The sequence below is a fragment of the Cygnus olor genome, chromosome 2 (genome assembly GCF_009769625.2).
Source record: "Cygnus olor isolate bCygOlo1 chromosome 2, bCygOlo1.pri.v2, whole genome shotgun sequence".
Classification (NCBI taxonomy): Eukaryota; Metazoa; Chordata; class Aves; order Anseriformes; family Anatidae; genus Cygnus; species Cygnus olor.
In genome coordinates, this window is record NC_049170.1 from 159,906,671 (window position 1) to 159,930,836 (window position 24,166).

The window sequence follows — 24,166 nt, forward strand, 5'->3', positions numbered from 1 at the left end:
CGGGCTCATCTCGCCGCCCGCGCTCACCAGCGCTGGCTTTGGCCCAGCCTCCAGCCCATCTGCCGACTGCAGGGCTCACTTGAAGGGTGTCCGAGGTCTCCCGGGGCTTCGTTCCCTGCCTAAAATACTGCTGGAGCTTTGATGCCTGCGAGGAAAGCAAGCACGAAGCTCCCTGCCAAAATACCTCCGAAGAAGTTAAATTAAAACAAGGGAGAGTTTGCCTTGGGCTGAGCACAAAGCCCTGACAAGCCTTCTCCTTAATGAAAGGAGGAGGCTGCAACATTTGGGCACCGTCGCGTCTCTTTTTCGACCGTGCTTTTAACTTCAGAGCTGTAGAACCCAATTTCTCTGTGCAATATTTCCCCCGTCCGCTGCCCGAGCGCTGCCGGCTTCCCGTCTCCTGTGGCATCCAATTAGCAGCAGCGGAAGCCAAGCCACGGCGAGGAGATAACGAACCTTCTGTCCCTCACCCCCCTTCAATAGCGCGGAGTTTTCCCTCGCAGGAGCGGGCTCTGAGACCCCAAAATCCCCCATTTTGGGGGCAGAGAAGCCTTCGCCGTGAAGAGGAGCTCGCAGCAGAAGGCGGGGAGCAGCGGTGACATTTCCTCGAGGAGCAGCGCGGCGGGGAGCCGCGTTGTGTCCCGGTGAGCTGGCAACATGTTGCTGCAGCCAGCCGGGGATTTCAGCTCCTGCTCCCACCCAAGCGGATCCACGCACCCCGGGGTGCTGAGTCCCGACACTGGTTTTGGAGCCCGCAGGAGGGGCTCGGGCCAGGAGCCCCCCCGAGGCTGCATCAGCCCTCCTCCCACCTCCCCGCAGGCAGGGGGCACTTGAGACCGGCTCCTCCAGAAGGAAGCCCACTCTCAGCTAATTAGCCAAAGCTGCTAATTAGCTTCCTGGCTGCAGCTGGGGGGGGCAGGGCCGTCTGTGGGATTTTTCCAGGCTGAGGTCGGGAGATGGAGGCGTCCCCTGCAGCGAGGCAGGCGCTGGTACAAACAGGGCTGCGTGCACCGACGGCGGTGAAATTTCCTCTTTTAATTGATGGGGAGAGGGCAGGGGCAGCTGCTGCCGGGGATGGCACTGACGGTGGGGGTGCTGTCCCCAGAATGTACATCGGGTCCTGTCCCTGCCTGCGGCATCAATCCGGCACCACAGCTCTGTCCTGCTCCGTGGCCCCATCACCACTCCGTGTCCCCGTCACTGCTCCGTGTCCCTGTCACCCCTCTATTGCTCCACGTTCCCGTCACCACTCCATGTCCCTGCTACAGTTCTGTGTCCCTGCCACCACTCCACGTCCCTGCCACTGCTCCGTGTCCCCACGAGCGCTCCATGTCCCCACCATCAGCGTAAATCCAGGGAAGCCAGGGGGCAGTTTCCTCAGCACAGCGATCACTTGAAATCCCGATCCCGATCCGAGAAGGAGAATGCTGACACCCATCTTACAAGCAAGAAATAGGTGAAATGTGTGCCCATACCCATGTACAAATCCCAGAAAGGAGCCTAAATGTGGTTCCAGTGCCGAGAGCCATCCGAGACATCGCCTGCTGCGATGGGATGCACTGGGACAGACCAGGGGGGTCCCGCCTGCATCCCCAGCCCTGCAGTGGTTAGACCCCATGACTTCTCCTTTGCCTGCCTGAAATGCCTTCCTCATCCACAGGAATGAAAAGCAAATATTGAAACACTGTTTTATGAAATTCTGAAGCAGCCGGGCCGTGCTCCAGTGCTCAGAGAGCAGCACGGACGGCACTGAGCTACAGAAAGGGAACGCGGCGTTCCTGCTCCAAAGAACCACCAAAATAAATCCAGAATTAATCCCTTATTAAGGGTGGTCATAAAGCTAAAACTACAGCAAGTGGCGGGAAGGAGATGGGGAGGAGAACCAGAAGACATCTGCAGCCCCTTCCCCACAGGCTGCCCATGCCCACGCCTCGCCGCGGAGGCCACGTTTCGGACCCGAACCCCGGTACAGGAGGGAAATTTCGGCTACCTGTAGTGGAGGAGTTGGCCTTCCGCATTGTAATCCCGATAAATGTCATATTCTTTCTCAAACACTCCGGAGGGCGGCGAACTGCAATACAGTAATGGTGAACAAGGGGTTACAACAGTGACTGCGACACGCACGTGCCCTTATTAACGTCTCATTTCCTTTAGGATCAGCGAAGACTTAGGATCCATGAAGCCCATCCACAGAGATGGGCACCCCATCGGGCTGGGCTCTGTGCCCACCTCCTGGCATCATGAGTCATTAATCAGGTGTTTAACAGATGATGGAATAGGATAGGATAGGATAGGATAGGATAGGATAGGATAGGATAGAATAGGATAGAATAGAATAGAATAGAATAGAATAGAATAGAATAGAATAGAATAGAATAGAATAGAATAGAATAGAATAGAATAGAATAGAATAGAATAGAATAGGAGTCGAGTCGAGTGGGATGGGATGGGATGGGATGGGATGGGATGGGATGGGATGGGATGGGATGGGATGGGGATGGGATGGGGATGGGATGGGATGGGATGGGGATGGGGATGGGATGGGGATGGGATGGGATGGGATGGGATGGGGATGGGATGGGATGGGATGGTTTGGTTCAGTTGGAAGGGACCTACAAGGACCATTGAATCCAACGTGATGACCAAGCCCTCCAAAGCTGTGGTCTCCAGCTTCATTCACCGTGCCAACACCCCATTCCCCCTTACTTATAAGAACAGCTGGATGGATCCAAACCATCTCCTGGCCTTGTCCTGCCCTCATTCCCTTCTCAGGGCAGCCCTTCATCCTGACTCGCTGCATCACCCTCACTCCACACGAGCATCCGCTGCATCCTGCGCGTTTCCCATCCCTTCTGTGCCTTAGGGATGGGTCACAGCATCCAGCACTTGGCATCCCACCCTGCCTAGCATGCCTCGATTTCATCCAGGACATGGATATCTACTTAATGTGCTCAAAGGAGAAGATCTTCAGCTTTGGTTATTTACACCAGTCCTGTGCAGAGGGCAGGGGTTATGGATATTCACCAACATCGGTCCCACTCCTCCCACTAATAGCTCTGCTGCTCCATTGGCCAAAGCCAACGCAGGGGGAAGGGGCGAGTGACAGAAAAAGCCTTTTTTGGGCACATTTTCATTTACCACATTGCAGCTGGTTGTTCTGGTGCCTGGGGGCACAGCGGAGCCTGCAGAGCACTGGGCAGAAGATGGGAAGGTGGCGGCACCAGCAGCTACAAACCTACTCCCCGAGACACCTTCCCTGAGTGTGTTCACTTGAGGAACACGGAGAAGAACACGTGGAGATGTGGGACATCGAATCACACCCTGCTTTCTGGACCAGCACCGGCTTAAAGCCTCTCCTGCAACCCAGACCCAGCTCTTGGTCCTCACTCCCCTGGGGTTCGGGCTTCCCCAGCATTCTCATGTGCACGCCGTGCCCCTCCCGTGGTCGTTAGCCATGTTATTAGTCTTTGTCAAAGGGCAACGCGTTCCAATATTGCTCCTACTTATGGCCGGTATTTGCTCGGGGAGCACAGGAAAGGTCTTTTTGCCTTATCTCTGCTGAGGGATGTGCAAATCATCAGGCTCATTTGCAAAACACGCAGCAACTCGTGCGCCATGCAAATTATTAGACATTTGATCCGCATCAGAACGTAACAGCAAACATCTGGAGAAATAACTTCCTTCTGAGCAGTTTTCTAAGCTGCCGCATTAACGAACCCTACGTACACATTAAGGCGCTTGCGTTAATAAAATTCAGATCAGATGTTGGTTTCAGGAGAAGAAAACAAATCTTCCTAATAGGATAGACCTCAAAGAATTTATTCAAGTAAGTGGCAATAAAATTAAGCTTCTGTCGAAGCTAATTTTAATGAGACTTCTGAGCCCTGAAATTATGACTGTGTTGAATTGCTTAATCCCTTTTCCCTCTACAACGCATGTGAAGGCACACGCCTCCTCTTTCGTGACACTCAGCCTCTTCTCAAGAGAAAGGCTCCAGCTCTTGCTTATCATGCTGTACCCAGATCCATGACTGCAGTAGCTCCTCCACAGTGGGCAGAGCCTCGGTAGGTTTGATGGAAGGGGACCGATGCTCAGGAAGCTTCCCAAAGAACTGCAGAAAAAATACCTGAGTTTTATGGCAGTGGTTGTTGGGAGAAGACCTCCAGGAAGCTCACGGTCAAGAAGACCTCATGGAAGCTCTAGGTCCAGAAGACCTCAAAGAAACTCAAGGTCCATAAGACCTCAAGGAAGTTCAAGGTCAAGAAGACCTTAAGGAAGTTCAAGGTCCAAAAGACCTCATGGAATTTCAAGGTCCAGAAGACCTCAAAGAATTTCAAGGTCAAGAAGACCTCAAGGAAGTTCAAGTTCAAGAAGACCTTCAGGCAAGTTCTTAGAATCACAGAATGTGCCAAGGGACCCACAAGCATCATCGGGTCCAACTCCTGAAAAGCATGAAAATTCCAACTCCTGAACGCATGAACTGGGAATTGAAGCTGAGCAAGGACATGGACGTGGTTTAGTGGTAGACATGGTAATGCCAGGTGAGCAGTTGGACTTGATCTCAGAGGCCTTTTCCAACCTATGTGGTTCTGTTCCATGGTTCTGTTCTATGATTCTAAGGGGAAGACCCTCAGAGCAAACTGACATTTCTCCAGGTTTCCTCAGGAACCCCAGACCTCAGGACCACCCTAGTTTCCTTACACAGAAAGTTCTCAACTTGCCCTGCTTCCTGCACTCTATGGACCTTCTGGAAAGGTCTATAAGACACGAGAAGTCCTCCTGGGCCCACGCCACGCTGCCTCCAGCCCAGTGCTCAGCTTCAAGTGGTGGCGGTGAGGTAAGCTGTTTATGGAGACCTTGCGACCTTGGTCACCGCCTGCAGTCCCAAGGTGCCCCCCAGCACCTGGTCCCTGCGTTAGGGTCATCAGCAGGGAGGTGTCCTCCAAGGAACCCACTTCAGAAATGTCTATGGACTGGTTGCCTGGGATTTGTTTAATCCCTTCCTGAAAGCGCAGCACTATCCACCTCCCACAGCAACACATTCCAAACGCCTGCCACCCGCTGCATCCCTCACCTCGTCCCTTCCCTTCCAAAAAAAATTACGCAAAAAATCACCTGATCATCAGCTGTCCCTTCCAGCCTTACATTTTTCCAGGTACTTGCAAATAAAGGGCACCAAGTGTTTCCTTGCATCTCAGGGCAAACCTTCTGTCCTGACCAGGACTCCAGGAGCAAGGTGGGGATGGGACCCGGGCTCCCCAGGCTTGCATTTCTACTCGTGCCCACCTGCCAGGAGGTCTGAGGAGCCGCGCACGAATTCCAGCTGGTTTCCAACCACTCGGAGCAAAGGTCCTGCAAATACTGCAGAGGCTGCCCCAGCAGCCACGGTTATGCAGCTTTCGTGCTTCTGGTGGTGCCGGATGGAGGCGCAAGGTGAGGGTGTGTGAGCTTGTAGGTGATGGAGCTTGTTCACGCCTGGATTCCAAACACGGATGAAGCAGCTGAGGATGAAGAAGGAGAGGTTTGCCATCGGCACTGGCTGCTCCCGGCTTGGTGTTTTGAGCAGAGCACACGGCACAGCACCGCCTTTGTTCTTCCATATACCTACAATAACAGAGCGTTCCAGAGCTTCTGCACCACAAATGGAGCCCCACGAGGTGCCCAGGAGCCAGGACAGCCCATGGGGCTGGAGAGATGAAACAGCTCAGCATGCTGACTTGGCACCCCTAACACCTCGAAATCTTTAAAGAAAGTTTTTGGAAGCTGCCATCTCCTCCTCTGCAATAAATGGATTAAAACCCCAGGCAGGGTCTTGCTGACACGCCATCCATGCTCTAAGCAAGCTCATGGTCCAGAAATGCCCGGCAAGGTGCTGAGATCAAGATCTCCTGGAGATCTCCTGGATCTTCGGCCCCATCCCACCGGCAGAGCAGCCCCGGAGTACAGTCGGTGCGGTGTTGCTGATGAGTCTGAGTTCGTTATCGCAGCAATCAGCTCTTGCTACTGAGCTGCCAAGGGGACTGAAGGCAGATATCGAATCCATCCACAATGCCGCGAGTTACAGGCTGCAGGGGTGGGCTGCGGGCAGCGGTGGAGCATCTGAGACGCTCCCTCTGCTCTTCTGCGTCTCCCAGGAGCTGAAAATTCACCCCTCTGCTGCTGTCGCGAAGGTCACACGCATTATTCCCAACAAAGAGATGACACGAGGTGACAGCACGTATGCTGCCGAGACCAAGGAAGTGGACCTGCGCTTCTAAAGCTGAGGTCTTGCTCCCATTGGAAAGAAACACCATGCCACAGCAGGAGAAAATCTGGGAACGTTCAGGAGAAAGGTGAGCGGTGGTGGGCTTACGCCAGGCGGGCAGCTCGGGAGCACGAAGGTGCTGAGGCACGGAGGAGGGAAGCTGAAGCTCACAGACATCAAACCATGAAGTTTTGTTTCACCCATGATAACTCCAGAGGGGGCTCAGGGAATGGCTGAGGCTGGAGGCTCCTCCAGGTCCGTCCGGTCCAAGCCTTCTCCTCAAGCAGGGCCACTGCAGCTGGGTCACCCAGGACCACCAAGTCCAGGCGGCTTCTGAAGCTCTCCAAGGAGGAGACCCCCACGACCTCTCCAGACAAAGAGAGGCTGTTTGATCTTCTGGAGTAACCAAGGGTCTTTGATCATCCCCACGAGGGTACCGAGACCAGTGCCCGCACGCGCCTCCCTGTGCCCAAGCCCAGGTCAGGCTGGTGCCGGTCTGTGAAGCCCCCTCAGCAAAGCCCTTCTCTTTTTTTTTGCTCACACAGCAGTGGGGAGGCTGTGTGAGAGCAGAAGCGAGCTCTGAGTCACCGGACAGAGGCGGGTATTGCCGAAAGCACTGTGCCCCGTGTCGGTCTGACCTGTGCTCAGCACAGCTCTTAAGGTGCGGGCTAAAAACCTTGGAGAGCGGTTCGTAGGGGACAAGTGCTCCACGCACTGCTGCCCATGGAAGCCAGGCCAGCAGGGACCGAACAATGCTGCTGCTTAAATACTAACAACCTGGCAAGCCTGCCTGGAGCCCTCCCGCCAGCTCCACGCTTCCAGCAGCTCTCGTTCGTGTGTGCTGAAATCAGAGCGAGTGGCTCTGCTCTTAATGCTCCCCCCTGCACCATTCGGCTCCTCTCGGAGGAGGCAGTGCAGCAGCATGCCAACAAGGGAGGGTGTCCTGCTGTCCCCGTCCTGCTGTCCCCGTGCTGCTGTCCCCGTGCTGCTGTCCCCATCCAGCTGCAGCTCCAGATGGACTCAAGGCGAGGAGGTGGTTTAGCCATGGGACGCCATAGGTCAAGCCGATGGTTGGACTTGGGGATCTTGAAGGTCTTTTCCAACCTAGGTGACCCCAGAGGGCAGGGCAGTGAATGGCAGAGTGGTGGAGAGGGGACCACGTTGTCACCAGCTGTGCCATCCCCATGCGGGTGCTGAGCGAGGTTCTGCAGGGTCAGCGACATATCCACTGCAAATGGGGCAGAGCAAGAACCAGGACAATTCCCACCTTCCAGAGGTGGAAGACACTTTAACAAGTGACTTCGCTCTAGATCAGGGTCCTCGCAACGCTGCCAGGTGGTTTCAGCCTCCTTGGTGCTTGAGGGGACTTTCGGGGCGCTGGGGACCCACTCAGCCCTGCTGATGCTGCAGGTCCGAATCCCACCGGAGCCATCGCACCCACTCGCTGCAGGCAATGCCACTGGAAGCTGTCCAGCACCCCTGCCTCCAGCAGCCCAAACCGAGCCTGGACGGGACCCAGCGCCCTGCCAGCCAGGGACGGGCGGTTTCAGCAATGCCGTTTCGCAACAGACCTCTGGTCAGAGTGCCACGGGGCTAGGAGAAGTGGGCTTGTAATTGTAGTGTGTTAATTGGAGGGTGCCCAGTATCTATTAAACAGTTCATGCAACTGGAACTACTGCTGCAGCAGCCATTGCACAACCCATTGCACAAACTCCTTGCACAAACCCATGGAGCGCAGCAGCACCTCCTTACCATGAAAGAAACGGCAAAATTGGGGCTTTTTCCTCCTTCTCATCCTGCCCAAACGCCGGCAGTGCCCGTGCAGGGCTCCGAGGGGCTGGGGAGGTGCAGAATGCGCTGGTTTTAGCAGCCCACGCAGGGCGACGTCTGTCTTCTCAGCAGGCTTACTCCAATGGCTGTGGTTGCATTCGAGCTCGCACTGATGAGGCCAAAAGCCCTGGCAGAGATTTTTTGGGATTTGGGATTACCCCAAATTTGGGCAATTTTTTTTTGGGAGGCTGCAGCTCCCAAGGAGCCTGTGCCCCTTCCAGCCCTGCAGGAGGAAACCCGGAGCTGCTGCAGCCCATCCATGCTGAGGGGACCCCTGCAGGTAAGCAGTGTGTGTGGTTTCCCAACGAGCTGGTCTTCTTCAGGGCTTGCAGCACCTTCGTGCCCAGGGAACAGCCTCCTCCTTCTCAGCATGACGCGTGGCAGCATCCTTGGGTCCACCCAGCCCCGCTACCCGTGGCTGGCACACGGTGCCGCCGCATCCCCACCACAGACCCAAGGACCTGGAGGGTGCCCGCAGCCCGACAGCTACTCCTGAGCCTTACCAAGGGAATAAAACTGCTTAATTAGGGGAAAAATCAACTTCAAGTGGCTCCAGAGGAGCTCCCCCTCCGGCTCCTGTCCCCATGCGCCCCCCACCCCAGCTCCTGCCCAAGCCCCGTCTGATGAATTGCCAACAGGATCCACGGAGACAAACCTGCCACTGATGGATTCGGGCAGTGGAGGAGGTCGGAGGCTCCTCCTGGTCCCCCCCTGCGCCACCGGGACCCCCCAGCTGTGCCCAACCCCACAGCCAGGTGGGTTTGGGGAGCCCCCAGGAGGAGCCCCCAGCCCCTCCCTGGTCTAACTAACCCACACCTCACACCCAAAGCACCAGGAAGAGGGGACTGCACCTCCAGCAGATCTAAAGAAAATGTCTAATCATGTTTTTTTTTTTTTTTCCTTCTCCCCCCTGGAACAGGAGGTGGCACCGCTTCCCAGCGGCTCCGAGTGCTGCTTTTATTTTTAAAACAAGGGAAAGTGACGTGCCCGAAATAGCACAGCTCGGTGGCAAAGCCAGGAATAGAAATGAAATCTCAGCGCCTAATCCTCTGCTCTAATCGCTGGACCGCAAGGCTTCATACACTTAATTACAGCCGCTGCATCTAAAAAAAAAAAAAGGGGAAAAGATGTTTTTCTTTGCTGTTATGTAAACCGCACGCTGGGCCGGACGCCCTGCGCACACATTGGACAGATACCCAGCTAATCCCCGAGCCCGTCGTGCAGAAAGAACACAAAAAATCAGCAGGACATGGACAGAGAGCTTTGCCCCAATTTGCCCCAGAGTGCTTTGCCCCAAGGAAATGCCAGATGTGGACATTTTTCCCCCAAATATTTGAAAACAGCACGAGGAAGGGGGTTAAACCCCAGTCTTCACCCCGCAAACATCTCCCCGTGGAGCCCATGGCGTTCATCGGGTGCCACAGAGCTGAGGCAATAAGCAAGAGGAGAGAAAACAAAAAGAGAAAATCTCAATTTTAGCCCTGTTTGCTGAAAAAACTGCAATTTCCTTGAGCATTCCCTTCCGCGGGCTGGCAGCATCCCCATTCCGGTGCCTCGGGCCCTGCTGGGGGAATGAGGTCCCGGAGGAGGTCACGTTTTGGGGTGGGATCCTGGAGCATCCTTTTGGGGTGGGAAGGGAGATGCGACTCTGTAGGGCCAACCGAGACCCCAGCATTTCATCGCAGCAGCCCCCAGCCCCTGGCATGCTACACGCTGTAGTGCAGCCCCTGGATGGACTTAACCCATGGGAATGGGGTTTTGGCAGCACGGAGATGTTCATTTTTGGATGAACGTGCACAGAGGACATGTTCTGGGTCAGCACGGGCTCCTCTGCAGCGGACGTGGAGGGGAGGCCACCTCGGCTGCCTGCAGTTTTCCAGACCTCGGGAGCAGAAATCCCCTGACACCAGCAGGTGGAGGAGGCGAGGAGGAGCAGAGCGTTTCCTGCTCAACTCAGAGCAGGGCTCCTGCGGGAAGCCTTCCCCGCCAGGGTCCAGGCTGGGAGCAGACACGGCACACGGCCTCAGCCAATTCTGGTTTTTAAGCAGAAAGCCCATCCTACAACCCTGCAACCCCTCCTGACCCTACACCAAGGCTGGGTCCCAGCACCAGCGAGCCCTGGGCACACTGGGGAGAGCCCTGGGTGTACTGGGGAGAGCCCTGGGTGTACTGGGGAGAGCCCTGGGCACACTGGGGAGAGCTCACTCTGCCTTCCGTGCTTCATGCTGTTGCTGGAGGCAAGAGGTCGGGGAGGAAGGTCTTTGGGATCTCACAAGGCAGGCTTCAGAACTGGGGGGAAAACCTGTGAGAAAAGGGCAAGTCCTGGGAAATAACGCAGGTGCATTATGGAGCAGGTGGGATTCGGGTGAAGACATACCCATTCCTGTGTGGGGTCCAGGGAAAGCTCCCCAGGCGGCTCAGACAAGGTGCCTCTGCTCATCAGTCTCCCCTAGGGCCTTGGGAGCCACCCTGTGGGTCCTGGGGCCCTGCTGGACCGAGGCGCAGCGTGCCGAAACCCAGTGACCCGACACAAAGCCAGTCAGTATTTCAGAGCCGCCACGTCCTGCTTTGTAGAGAAAGTTCCCATTTTAAGGAAGCAAACGCAACATCTCGGGCAAGCCGGAATTCCTGCCGGGAAGCACTCTACTTCTGCTGACCACCCAGACAAACCTGCCGTCGAGACCCTGAAGACCGTGTTGGCCGCACTGAGGACCCGGTGGCCACTGTGGCCTCTGGGCAAACCAGAGGCTCCTGTTCCCAAATCCCCCATCCATGGGGCTCCTCCAAGCACAAGGTGTGATGGGACGGGCGCTAAGGGACGTGGTGTAGGGCTGGGACCCAGCAGGTTGGGTTGGAGGTTGGACCTGATAGTCCCGAGGGCCTTTCCCAGCCTCGATGGCTCCTTGAGATCAGCTGCTCGAGCCTTGCTCCTCGCTGTAAGACCAGAGGAGTTCGGGAGGGAAACCTTGTTGAAATGAGTCTAAGACTCAATGCTATGAAACTTTGAGCAGAGGATTCAGGCAGGTGACCTCCAGAGCTCCCTTCCAACCTTGGCTCTCCTATGAGAGGCAAAGCCAAGTACTGGAGAAGCATCCTTTGTTAATTCTCCCAGTAGGAGACTTCAGCCCTGTCTCTGAGCAAAGGCACGCACTCAACTCACCCCACAAAAACCCACTTTCACCCCTCCCCAGTCCCACAAACCATCTCCTTGTTTCCTCCTTTGCAAACGAAGCATCCCCAGTTGTCCCCTCCGGCACACCAAGCGATGCCAGACCCAGCATCGTTAGCACCGCAGCTCGTTCCCCTTTACTTTGCAAAGAAGGGTCTTGGGGCAGCCTCCACCATGACCCTTGTCCTGTCCACCACCCCGATTCCTCCAGAAAACAGGAGACACCGCTCAAACACCAGCCAGCAGCACAGTCGTGGTGGGAGGCACCTTGGTGCTCAAAGCCAGGGAGCTGGCTGCCCGTTGAGAAGAAAACAGCACCAACAAGGCAAAGAAAAAAAATATTTATGGAAGATGATGCTAAGCCTGCTCTAAGTAGTTAGCTATCTAGAAACCTAAATGTCACTGTACTCATCTTTGAAGAATGGAAGATGAGTATTCTCACCTTTATCCATTTATTTAAGCATTTTAAGCATTTATTTTAACCATTTACATCATGACAGAGGTCCTATTTATGCCCCTGGTATGAAGAGGCTCAGGACTCACTGCTGCCTTCTGCAAGAGTCTGCACATCTCCAGCCCCTGGAGCTGCAACGCTCCATGCCTGACGCAGCTCTCCTACGTTTTAGGGCTCAGATGGGCACAAAATGAGCACATTGCACACAAACACACATTTTTGTGTCTTGTGGCTGCAAGCTGCTCGAGGTCACAAACAACAACAGAACGCGGAGGGGCCCCGGGCGCTGAGAAGCTCGAGGCACAAACGCCTGAGCTGGCGCTGCCCTTCGCAGCTGCCATCACCATGATCCAAAATCCATTTTTAATTTGCACAGCTCGTGTTTGGCTTTATCCACCCCTGGCCCAGGAGCGCCGGCCACTTCTGGAGTCGGAACATTGGTGTCCCAGGGGATTTCCCGCAGGTCGGCAGCCAAACACCCCTCCCTCATCAAAATCTCAGCTCCTGACGAGGAAAGTCCCCGGCCGCGGAGCAAACTCCCTGCCCAGCATCCTGGGCTTCTCTGACAGCCGCAGAAGCACCCAAACCCAGGTGTTTTTAACCAGTTTGCCTGGTGCCCTGCTGAAAATGCACCCCATGGGCTCAGCCCGTGGCGTCGCCCCTTCCCCGAGCCAGATGTGGCACGGACTGAACCCCCAACGGGACCAACACGTCACCTCCAGCTGGAAATTGCCCACAGCACAGCAATATTTGCTCCCTCGAGTGGCACCTGATATTTTTTCATAAATTTATTTTTATCTCCCCTGAGGCAGGAGGTGGCTTCTGCCCTGGACGGGTTTACGCAGCGGCTCCCACGCGGCGCGGCGGCAGAAGGTCCTCGCGGGTTAAGCCTCTCGATCCGAGCTCCCCGGTGTCCTCCTCCCACCCGTGCACCCCGTGATGCCCCCGCACAGCTGAAGCCCTGGAGGAGGAGCTGGAACGCGTGGGATGAGCGATTTGAGCCACTCGCCCTGGCTTCTGCAGTCCAGCGAGCAGCACGCAGGGAGGTGACAAATCCATGGTGCCGCCGAGGCCGGAGCTTCCTTCTTCCCCTGGAAGCCCCTGACGGTGTGCATGGTCCGCAGGAAGATGAAAAAACACCCCAAAATGTCTCATCGCCTGTAACCCTTCATGGGGGGTGACTGTGCACCAAGGACCTCAGGATGCTCCTGGAGCAGCCACGAGGCCTGGAGAGGTCTTAGCGATGGGCGGCTTAAAAAAAATAGAAAATCATAGAATCATAGAATCTTTTAGGTTGGAAAAGACCTCTAACATGATCTAGTCCAACGTCTGAAACAATGAAAGAGAAAACAAGGCTCCCACGGGGCTGGGAGCTGGACTCTGCTCCGATGCACCGAGGAGCTCGTTTGCCAGAAGGGTGCCCACCAGGGAGCTGGAAAATCCACCCCGAGTGCAGCTCGTGCAAAGGATGCAGAGAATAAATTGTGAATGTCTTCAGCAAGCACCTGCAGCTGCACGGCGTCGAGACAGATGGAGGAGGAGGAACTGGGTGATGGGGACGGGGGCAGTGGAGTGGAGCTGGGGGTCGGTGCAAGGAGGGGATGGGGGGTCAGGAGACGTGTGCTCGGCCCCTGTCCCAGCTCTGCGGGCGAGCAGGGAGGGAGCAAAATGCATCGCGAGGACGGATCCTGCTGCTGCTGGCTCGCTCGTGCCAGCGTGCTGACTGATGGAGAGCAGGATGGGCAGGTCACGTTTGGAGGGGTGATGTTTAAGAGAATAAAAATGTGTTAAGCGACGAGCCGCCTGATTTGCAGCCCGCAGGCTGTAAGGGCGTGAGACAGAGCAGGCAGAGCAGCAACGTCTCGCTGCGATGTGCACATCCGTGCACGGCTGGACCTCAGGCACCAAGCACAGCTCCCTGCTCGGGCTGCAGCTTCCCCTTTGCACCAGGAACCCAACCCGCAGGCCCAGGGGAGCAGCAGGGACCGCGCTGGGGAGACACGGGGAGGAAGAACACACAGGGAAAAAGCTTTTAAACCTGCACCACCACGTTTTGGAGGCCAGGGAGTTATTTTGCCCGTAGGAAAGAACACCTAAGCCAACGCTAATGAGGAAGAGCAGCTCCCACGGGTGCCTGTACCTCTTCCTCCAGTGACTGCTTGATGGATGAGCAAACTGTAAACCACAGAGGCATCAGTGACCTTGCCAGGGGAGCTGCCTGATGAATTATCTCCCCGCTGCAGGACCAGGACCCTGCTCTCTGCCCCTCCACAGTGCTGAGCACCGGCACCCAACCCCGCGTCGTGCCCGCGGCACTACACTGACCCATCGCCGGCAGCCCTCACCTTTCCGTTTCCTCCTTCACCACGGTGTACTGGGTCGACTGCCGGCTCGACCTCGTCTGCTCCGGCACCTTCTCGCTGCCCTCCAGCTCCTGTTCCAGGGAGGAGCTGGTGCTGCCCTCCCTGCTGACATTGCTGCTCCTGCCGGGGCTGTTCTCCGTGGAGGCTCGCGGCGACTCCGTGTTCTGCTTCAGGGTCTGCAGCTTGGCCAGGGGGATGATGTCGCAGTTCTGCGGCCGGTGCCACACCGTCCGCTGCGTGGTGGCATTGTAGTAGTAGAAGCGGGAGGTGTTGGGGTCGAAGAGCTCCCACCACTGGTTCTCATTGGTGCGCTTGATGCGCACGCCGGCCGGTGGGTCCCACACGCACTCCCCCGTGATGAGGTTGGCGTACATGCGCTCCCGCGTCCGAGGCTCGATGATTTCCACCCATTCCAGCCTGAAGGAGAGCAAGGAGAGAGAGGGAGGCGTCAGCGTGCTCCCAGCACCAGTGCTCACGGCGCTATTAACGCTAACGAGGTGTTTATTTGCAAAGGGCTACACACCGGGCCCCTGGTTTTCACCTCCCAGGGGAGTTCAGCTGATCCATGAACCAGCCGAAATGTTACGGCACCCCAGCTTTTGCCCCAGCTTGTGGCTTTGCCCTCCTCGTCTCACACCATTCGGAGATGAGCGCCTCAGAACCAGCCAAGCCCGGCAGCGTTCCCCCACGGAAAGCTCATGGATGTTGGCTCCAGCCCTGCCAGAGCAGCCACGCAGGTGCCCATGGCCAGATTTGGCAGTGCCAAGGCGGAGGCACAAGCTCCTGTGTTGTTCTGCTGGGATCCCTGCTCTGCATCCCGACTGCAAGACACATGGCCACATACGGCACGGCTCTGCAGCGCACATCCCACCTCTGGAGCGTTATCTCACCTCTAGAGCATTATCCTACCTCCAGTGTGCATCCTACATCTGGACCACTTCCCATTTCTGGACCACATCCCATCTCTGGAGCGTTATCCCACCTCCAGTGCGCATCCCACCTCTGGACCACATCCCACTTCTGCACCACATCCCACCTCTGCACCACTTCCCACCTCCGGCACAAGTCCCAACTTCAGTAAGCGCCCCACCACACCGTGATGCATGCCGGTGAAAACCAGGAGCTGCCTCAGTGCCTGAACCAGAGGGACCCAACAGACCCGACCCTGCCCACCTCTGTTAAAGGAGGAGCGGGTCTTGCGTTGGGCCCCTGCTTGGGTTACAGGGCTCCTCACCAAAATACGGAGCAGAAAACACAGTGCAGGCATCCTGCCACCACTCTGTGCCCCACACCATGAGCTGAATGTGCTCAAAGTGGGGTGTTTAAATGGCAAAGTGGGGCTTGGGTGCAGAAACATGAAAGCAGATTTAATTAACTTGTAATCACCAACTTTTCAGATTACCCCAAGTACTGCAGGAATCACCTTTTGCTAATCCAGAGGATGCTGAGGCTTACAGCCAGCCATGTTTTATTCAAACTCTTCCTTTTTTTGTGGGCTTAAGTAAAAAGATAAAGGGGATGTCCTTATTAATGAAAAGTCCTTACGTGGGATTTGTGCTCATCTACGTTCGCCAGTCTGAGTGCTGTGAAGGAAGGAGGTTGTGAGAAGGCTGCAGCCTCGTGCGCAGCCTCGGTGCAGCGCCACCGTAAAGCTGGAGGCCACTTCCAGCTTTGTGGAGTCCAACATTTTGTCCAGGTCTCCACTGAACACTTTAATTTGGGTCCTGGCATGGTGCAGCACTTCTCATTTCTGGGATTTTGGCCTCGGATTGACATCAGCACTGGACAACCCGTGCGTGCACCTGGACAGGAGCAGTGAGCCCGCGGTGAAACGGGAGGCCAGAGCTCCAAACCATCGTGGGGACACATGAGGAACCCCACGTGGCTTGAAGATGAAGCCCTGCTCTGGCCCAGCAGCACCAGCAAAGCAGTGGGGCCGTAAGCCATAAATCCCGGCAGCGCCCCAAAAGAAAAGAGGGGTCGTGGGGTCTCCTTGGAGATCTCCGAACCTGCCTGGACGTGGGGCTGGGCACCAGTTGGCGGGGCCCTGATGGGGTGGGGGGCACCCAGAGGAGCCCCCAACCTTGATTCTCTGCCCCTGTGGTTTTGTGATCGCAATTCCCCTGCCCAAGCGCAGGACAATATCCACGGTCCCGGGGGGGCTGCCAGGCACAGCTGTGGACCGGGGAGCTTGGGTGCAATGGCAGGTTTGGAGAAGAAATCCACAGGACGTGGGGACAGGGCTCCAGCACCAGCCTGAATTCTTCTGGATCCTGTCTTGAGCTTTGCAAAAATCCTCCCACGTTGTGATTTTTCCCCAGAAGTGCAAATTTCAGGGCTAAACCCACTGAGTACTGGGGCATTGCTGAGGTGCCGGTACGGCACGACGGCGGTGGGATCACGGGTACGGGTGCAGCACAACTCGTCTGGGTGCCAGGCACAGGCTCAGCCTGGAATCACCACCGTTATTTACCAAATCCACCCAAATCCTCCGTGCCGTGGAGCAGGGAAGTCGGCTGCCAGCCCATCGGGTATAGCCCACGGGAGCGCAGACCTGCCTGCTGTTGGCTTAGAGGAGTTTATAAGTGGTGCATTGCAGGGAAAGAGGCTTGGGGACCCTCAGACCCACTGGGAAGGCTCCGAAAAGCCCGGGGACTCACCCCAAAGCCCTAACTCCCTGTGCTGACCCGAAATGGAGCCTGACTGATGCACAGGTTCAATTTCTGAGAGCACAGAGCCAGCTGAGGTGAACCCTGGGCTCATTTCAGCTCGGTAACGTTTTTCAGAAGGCCACAAGAACCAACGAATCTTCGAGCCACGGCAGCCTCCTCTTGCCATTTCAGGCGAGGATGCTCACCCTGTACTTCCCTAGGGATGGGGCGATGCCACGACGCGTGCCGGAAAGCTCGTGACACCGTGGCAATTACGCGCCGAGCCAATCCAATTACGAGTAGCTTAAATTCCAACGTATTTCACACTTAAAATGACATGGGATTTATTGATAATTGCAGTTACGAGGGGAAAAACAGCTGAGCCAGCATCTTTCTGTACCAGAGCACAACGGGGTCAGGAGACCGGGTCGATGCTGTGCGCGTGTCTCATGGAGAAGGAAGCGACCCATGGCAAGAGGGGGAAGGAGCCGGAGGGGCCGTTCCTCTTAAATCAGCCCATTTCCAAGCAGACTCCACTTAAAGTGACATTTTCCTGGCAGCCCCCAGGTGACTGCTTGGTGCCGGGGATGCTCGCCTGCCATGCAGCAGGCTGCTCGCCACCCATTAACAGACCCCGAGAAGGAGCAAACTACACCCCAAAGCACCCAACTACATCCAGAAGCACCCAACTGCACCCAGAAGCATCCAACTACACAAAGAAGCACCCAACTACAACCCAAAGCACCCAACTACAACCCAAAGTGCCCAACTACACCCTGAAGCACTCAACTACAACCCGAAGCACCCAATTACACCCTGAAGTGCCCAACTACATCCTGAATCGTGCAACTACAACCCAAAGTGCCCAACTATACTCTGAAGTGCCCAACTACACCCAGAAGCGCCCAACTACCCCCAGAAGTGCCCAACTACAACCCAAAGCACCCAGCTACACCCAGAAGCACCCAATTACACCCAGAAGTGCCCAACTACACCCCAAAGCACCCAACTACACTCAGAAGTGCCCAACTACACCCAGAAGCACCCAACTACACACAGAAGCACCCAACTACAGGCAGAAGCACCCAACTACACCCCAAAGCACCCAACTACACCCGAAAGCGCCCAACTACATCCAGAAGTGCCAACTCTACACGGACACGATGCTTCAGGCCAACAGCACCAGCACACCCAACACAGTCCCCAGCCCTTGCAGTGGTTTTGGAGAGCTGACCCCAGCCTGCCCCAGCAGAGTGAGGGCTCCCTGAAGTGCCCTGCTCCTGTCATCACCCCATCTCACCCCACAGAGATCACTGCTGTGATCAAAATATGACCGGGAACCCAAATCTATGCAGTTCTGCTGAGGAGACCATTCCCACCTCATTCCCACCCTTAAAATAAACAAATAAATAAAAATAATAACCTATGCCATGGTGCTTTGATTCTCTACCTCCGAGCAGCACAATTGGGTTCGTTACGCACATGGCATTCTGCAGGAATGCTTTGCTTAAAATTTGCTTCACTTAAAATGTGTTTTACTTCAAATGTGTTTTACTTAAAATTTGCTTTACTTAAAAATTGTTTCAGCCACCAGAGACAGTTCCTCAGTGCCAAACCTTAGAAAGCCCTGGCTGATGAGCGCCAGAGCAGCGTGGACAGAGAACTGCCGAGTGTCAGCAGTAACGCAGCACCAGCTGCGGGCAGACAGCAGATAGCAGAATATCAAAGCACTTGGAGCGAGGGCTTGTTCCCACACCGGTGGTTTCAGTGCCAATGAATATTTTTATGAAAAGACATCATTAACCTGAAAGGTGCAACACTTCCTCACTAAGCGGCCTGGCAGAGGGAGATGGAAAAAATCGGGGTTGGCCACGCAGCGCATCTTGCTAGAGCAAAAATGCTTTGAATGGGATGGGGTTACCAAACTTCGGGGTCAGCAGCCCCAAAACACCAGGAAACCTCGATCAGCCCCAAAACGCCAGGAAACCTCGATCCCAGTCCCCCTGCATCCTGCTGATGTTGACCATGGTGACGGACGGTCCCTGGGCGAACCCAAAAAATAACTCCAGGTCCCTGCAAAGCTGCTGTCGTCACTCATGGGGCAGGGAGGAAAAGGAACACCGGTGTTGGGGTGACATCGCTGGCTTCTGGGCAGCAATCGCAGTGCTGGTGCTATGAAACCAGGCTCAAGAAAGCACCAACAGAGTGAGCTTCTGCACCAGGGCACAGGGCAGCTCTGATTTAATTCTGAGCTTTGGATCCGTGCACGATGGAGGCTGTAACTGGATTTTTTTGGTAGGAGTCCAAAATATTTGCATGTCTGGGACTGAAGCTGCGCCTGTTCCTGCAACTTCTTCCAGTCCTTACAGCACCGAGCCTGGGAGGTGGCAGTGCAGGGAGGGCCCCGGAGCTGGCCCCTGTTCAGAGGATGCTTGGACCCGAATTGCTACATCCCCCCCACCCGGACCCCCCTGTTCACCCCCCTCCCAGTGCTGTGCAGCCTCGGGATGCAAGCTGGGAAAGTGCCGAGCGTGGCGGGGAGGAAGCTCCTGGTGCAAAAACGCGCTCCTCTGTCAGCCTGGCCAGCGATGCCTTCGGAGTAGCCTACGTGAAACCCAGGGTTTTATTGATTTCCGTGCTAATGAGGCCACCGAAGCCTTATGGGTGTCTGAAATCGCCAACACAGCAGCCAGTGGGAGAGCCTCGCCGCTGCCGGCCCCGCTCTGCTCCCCTGCCAAGTCCTGTCCAAAGGAACTTTTGTTGCTCTCTTCTGAGCCACCAGGCTCAAGACCCTGCTCGAGGCCCCGAGGTGGCCGCGGGAGCTGCCCCAGGACGGATGCTCATTAATTTCTGCTGACTGTCTTGCAGTGTCTCATCCTGCCTGGTCCTTGTGGCACCTTCCTGGCAGCTCCCCAGCTCTCAGCACCCTACGGATGGAGCACAGCGCTCCCCGCAGATGGCCCCTGCTTGCTCACCCAGGCTCCTGCTGGCTGGTTCTTGTTTGGAGGGGACGAGCAAAGGCTTCGGCTGAGGCATGGCCGATTCACTTTGATATCAGGGCTTATTAGTTTATTATTTCCTAAGGTGGCTGCAGAGCTCAGTCCCTGCCTCGTCAGCACTTTGCCCCTTGCTGAAATGGCCGCGGGTGCCGGCACGTCCAAGGAGAGCAGAGCTCCTTGCCTGCTCTGTCCCCGGACACAGCCCGTGCCTAGCAGGCAGCGGTCTGGATTTCTGCCCAGATCCCCGTGAGCTGCAGGGCTCAGGGTATTTATACACTCCCGGACCAAAGCCAGGAGCTGCTGGAGTATCAGGTCGGACCCTGAGCTCTGATTTCCCCTGACGAAGCTGCTCTCCCATCTGTAGGGACGCGCCGAGCTCGCACGCTCGGCTCTGCCCTCGCTCTCCGGTTACGTGGCACTGTGCGGTGAGTGCCGAGGGTGGAGCGATCCCAAATGGATACAGACTGATAAAAACCCCCAAAACCAACCACAGGAGATGCGCAGCCGACCATTTGCTGGGTAATTTGCAGCGCACCACAAGCTTGGGCTCCCATATAACCATACATCCTTATAACCATAAATCAGTTATGCAGAAACTCTCGGAAACTCCCAGCTTTGGCACCTCGGGGATGGATCCCGAAAAACCCCAACTGAGTTTCAGTCCTCTGGCCATAATCCATAAACCAAAGACACTTCCAACTTTTTGCATGCAGCCTCAAGTGGGTGCTGACTGCTCGCAGCATCCAAACCATGTTTTTTTTACACAAAGAGCCATTTGTGATCTACCCCAGTATCTAGGATGGAAAGGACCCACGGAAGAAAACCAGGAAAGCAAGGTTCTGGGAATTTCAAGCGAATTTAAGAAACCGGGAGAAGCAGAGAAGAACCAAGACGGGTGGCAAGGATGTGATGGACGCAGAGCTCCTTCAGGCTGCTGTTGAATGTTGGAGGCCACCATGAGGATGGGGATGCTCGGGGATGCTCAGGGGCTCCTAAAGGGGAGCAGGTGCAATCGCCAAGTAACCGCACCGTCGGTAATCGTGGCCAAACGTGGTCATGCTATCACCGATCTGTCCATTCTGTTGCATGAAGGCTGTGCCAACCAGGGCAGGTCTTGCCCACCCTCCTGGCAGACCACTGCGAGCAGGACTCAGAGGAATAAGAGCTGAAGACGCTCGCAGTGTTTGGTCTCTCCGCTCCCTGCCGCTTACCAAATCCATCCCGACCAGACGGAGAGCTCCAGGGGAAAACACGGAGCACGCCTCTCGTGCGGGTGTCAGAGCCTGTTCCACTCAAGGCTCGCCTTGGCCACGTTATGTTTATTAGATCGGAAGCCAGGCTGGGTGTAGAGCCAGACATGAGCTCCGCTGTGTGTGCGGGCATGTCCTGGGGCCGGCAGGGCAGTTTGGCACCGTGTTCTCCGGGAGCTGCAGGCTCCTGGGGGCATCGTGCCCTTCCTGCTGTCACCCTGCATCTCGTGGGCACCCAGACCGAAATGTCCCCAGTTACTGCTTGCTGCTGGGAGGGAGCCAGTGCCCAGACCACGGAGCGCTGAGCCTTGCCGTGACACATCCCCAACACCCACCCAGCCTTCAGCGTCCGAGGGGGCTTCGAGCAGTGCGGGGGAGGTGCTGGGATCCCCAAACCCACCTGGACATGGGGTTGGGCAGCAGCTGGGGGGGCCCTGATGGGGCAGGGGGGACCGGGCAGACACGGGGGTGCCTCCAAACTCAGCCGCTCTGTGATTCTGTGAAGGTCCCCAAGTGCAACCATCGACCTGACCTACCGCGTCCCATCACCAAACCATGTCCCTTAGTGCCACAAAAAAAGATCCACATGGGACACTTTTCACAAATTTGCATTCCCAGGGAAATTTCTCTTCCTGCTGAGTGTGGCACAGTGAGTCCTGAACCCACGTGCTCTCCATCCCCTCTACCTACAGATTTTTGGGGGCGATTTGTCCAAAGAAGAGGGCTCGAGGCGTTCCTCGAGCTGTGGGACACCGTGGGTAATGCTCCTTCCCATGCCAACCCCTCCAAGCTCCTTGTGGCTCCATGAGATGCCCCCCAGCAAGTCAGCCTGGGAAAAAATATTTTCAGTTCAACAGAATAACATTTAAAACTTCAACAAGCAGAACTTTTCCTCCTCAACACTGGCCTGCTGCACCATGTGCCAGGGGAGACGGGGTTTAGTGGTGGGCCTCGGCGAGTCAGGCTGATGGCTGGACCTGATGATGATGATCTTGGAGGTCTTTTCCATCCTAGATCACTTGTTCGATGATATTAAGAGCATTGAGGGTCCTTTTCCTGCTGCAGGGGGGTGCTCGGAGGCACCTCAAGCCCCTTCCCCAGCCACCCCTGTTGCTGCTCGAAGCCTGACGACAGCTCCGGCGCTCGCACGGAAAACCGAAAAGTCTTCTCAAGGGAATTTGGCAGCTGACAGCACGAGGCGGGACGGCACGGATTTGCAACTCGGAGGTAATTTGCAATCTAAATCGCACCCCCCCGAGTGATTCCCGGCCCCGGCTGCACATCGGAGGCAGATGTGCCGCCGCTGAGGGCGGTTCGCTTGGAACGCGCCCTGAGAAAGCGCCGGGGCCGCTTGCTCCCAGCCCGCCTGATGGGGAGCTGAGCCGTGCTGGAGTGATTTTGCATAGGGCTGAGCCTCCCGGCTCTCTGCCACGGCTCCTGCTGGCTCCTTCCCTCTCTGATAGCTGGAGAAAGCTATCAGGATCACCTGGAACGCCGCTTTTAAATACTGATGTTACAATCACTATGGGAACCGGAGAGACTTTGCATGAGCCTTTGCCTCTTTACGAGATCTGCTCAAGCAACAAAGGGCCAGGAAAACGAAATCCATCTTCCTTAGTCATGGGCGAGCTCTGAGGAGCAGCTTGTAGGATGTGCGAGGAGCAAAGCCCAGCTCGTTGGAGTGCAGCTGCCGAGGCCCACGGCCCGCCTTGTCCATCGAGGCAAATGGTGACCACGAAGGATGCATGTCTCCATCCCTCGAGGCAAACAGTGACTGCCGAACGTGCCACCACGTCCCCACCGTGAGCTGGCTCTGCCAGGGATGCCCGGGAGCTGAGACCTGCCGGAGACACCCGATGCTCTCCAGCTTCCACCATGGGTGGAAGCAATCAGGATCCGGGGCGAGAGACACCACGGGACCAGAGGCAGCCCCTTGTTTTTGCTGTTTTCCCGAGTGCTGGCAAAGTGGGACGTAACGCCGCCACCGTGTCCTGTCCCTCATCCTGAGCTCACCTCGCCGCCCAGCACCAGGCTGCGAGATGAAGCCCCGCGGCCTCCTGGCCTTCAGCCTCCCTCCGAGGCTGCACGCGATGCCAAACGCGTGGCCCGGTGGGGAGATGGGAGCAGGAAGCTTCCATTTCTATCTTTTCCCCGTTCCCATAGAAACTAAGCTAAAATGGAGATGGTAAAAGAAAATTAAGGCTTCAATAAAGGAATCCACCAGGAACTGGTGTGTGCATGTCGGGCTAGGGGAACGGCTGATGGATAAACAGGGAAAAAGAAAGCAACCAGAAATAAAGCCAGAGGAGGAGGACTTGGTTCAAACAGGGGGGGGCGTTCCCGCACTGAAGTCTTTCTTTGTCGGGCATAAAGCTGAATTAATAAGCTACGTCAAACTGAGATGTCAGGGAAAAAAAAAAAAAAAAGCTTGAAAACTCCACGGAATGAACAGCAGGGAGATGGTTTCCAGTCTTGAGTTCAGGGCCTCGTTGTAACTTGCTTAGAGCCCATCGGGGCCCTGGAGGAATCCCCACGCTGTCACGGGTTGGGAAGGTGGCCCAAGGGTCAGAAACGCCCGGCAAGGATGGGGCAAGACATGGGCAGCCCCACAGGGCAGCCCCACGGGGAAGAGCTCGCATCTAGGGTGGATGTGGGGTGAGCACCAGGAGGGGACGGCACTGTCCCCAAAGGCAGAAAGGCGCCGGCACCGCCGAGAAGGGGACCGGGAGCTCTTTGTTCATTTTCTCAGGATGCGTTTTGTCGGTCGTTCCGCAGTTATCTGGCAGGGGGTTTAAGAGACAACTAAAGGAAATTACTTTTCATAGCACGCAATTAAACCGTGGAATGTATTCAGTGGCGGAGCCAAAAAACACAAACGGGTTCAAAAGAGAATGCGAGGAGCTCGAGGAGGATGAGCCCGGGGGCGGCTGTGAAATAGGACACCCAGCCGCGGCCGGCACGGCGAGATCCTGCTTCGCCCCCTGAATTTCACCAAATTCGTCTTGTTGGAGAGGGCCTCTGGGACCGCAAGGCCCAACTCGGGTGGTTCCCCGTCCCGGGGAGGTCTAGGCAGAGGTACGGAGCTCTCGGACCCCCCCCACCGCCCATTTTGTGCTGATGATTTTGGTGTCATTGCATCGCTTCTGGCCTAGATGATGCGGGGACGCGGCACTGGCTTCAAAGGGCGGCTTTGGAAAGAGGATCGG

At 56.2% G+C, this 24,166-nt stretch overlaps 1 protein-coding gene across 5 annotated transcripts in view; it reads right to left on the minus strand.

The window, feature by feature from the left end:
* Nucleotides 1-24,166, minus strand: part of ARHGAP39 (Rho GTPase activating protein 39) — a 99,764-nt gene that overhangs the window by 14,698 nt on the left and 60,900 nt on the right. For 4 of the 5 annotated variants that reach the window (XM_040547476.1, XM_040547477.1, XM_040547479.1 and 1 more), the window contains exons 2-3: nucleotides 14,043-14,477; nucleotides 1,991-2,071 (exon numbers count right to left, since the gene is read on the minus strand). In XM_040547476.1, the coding sequence (XP_040403410.1) occupies nucleotides 1,991-2,071; nucleotides 14,043-14,477 (516 nt within the window). The remainder of the gene's footprint in view (nucleotides 1-1,990; nucleotides 2,072-14,042; nucleotides 14,478-24,166) is intronic. The other variant, XM_040547478.1, reaches the window with a different exon arrangement.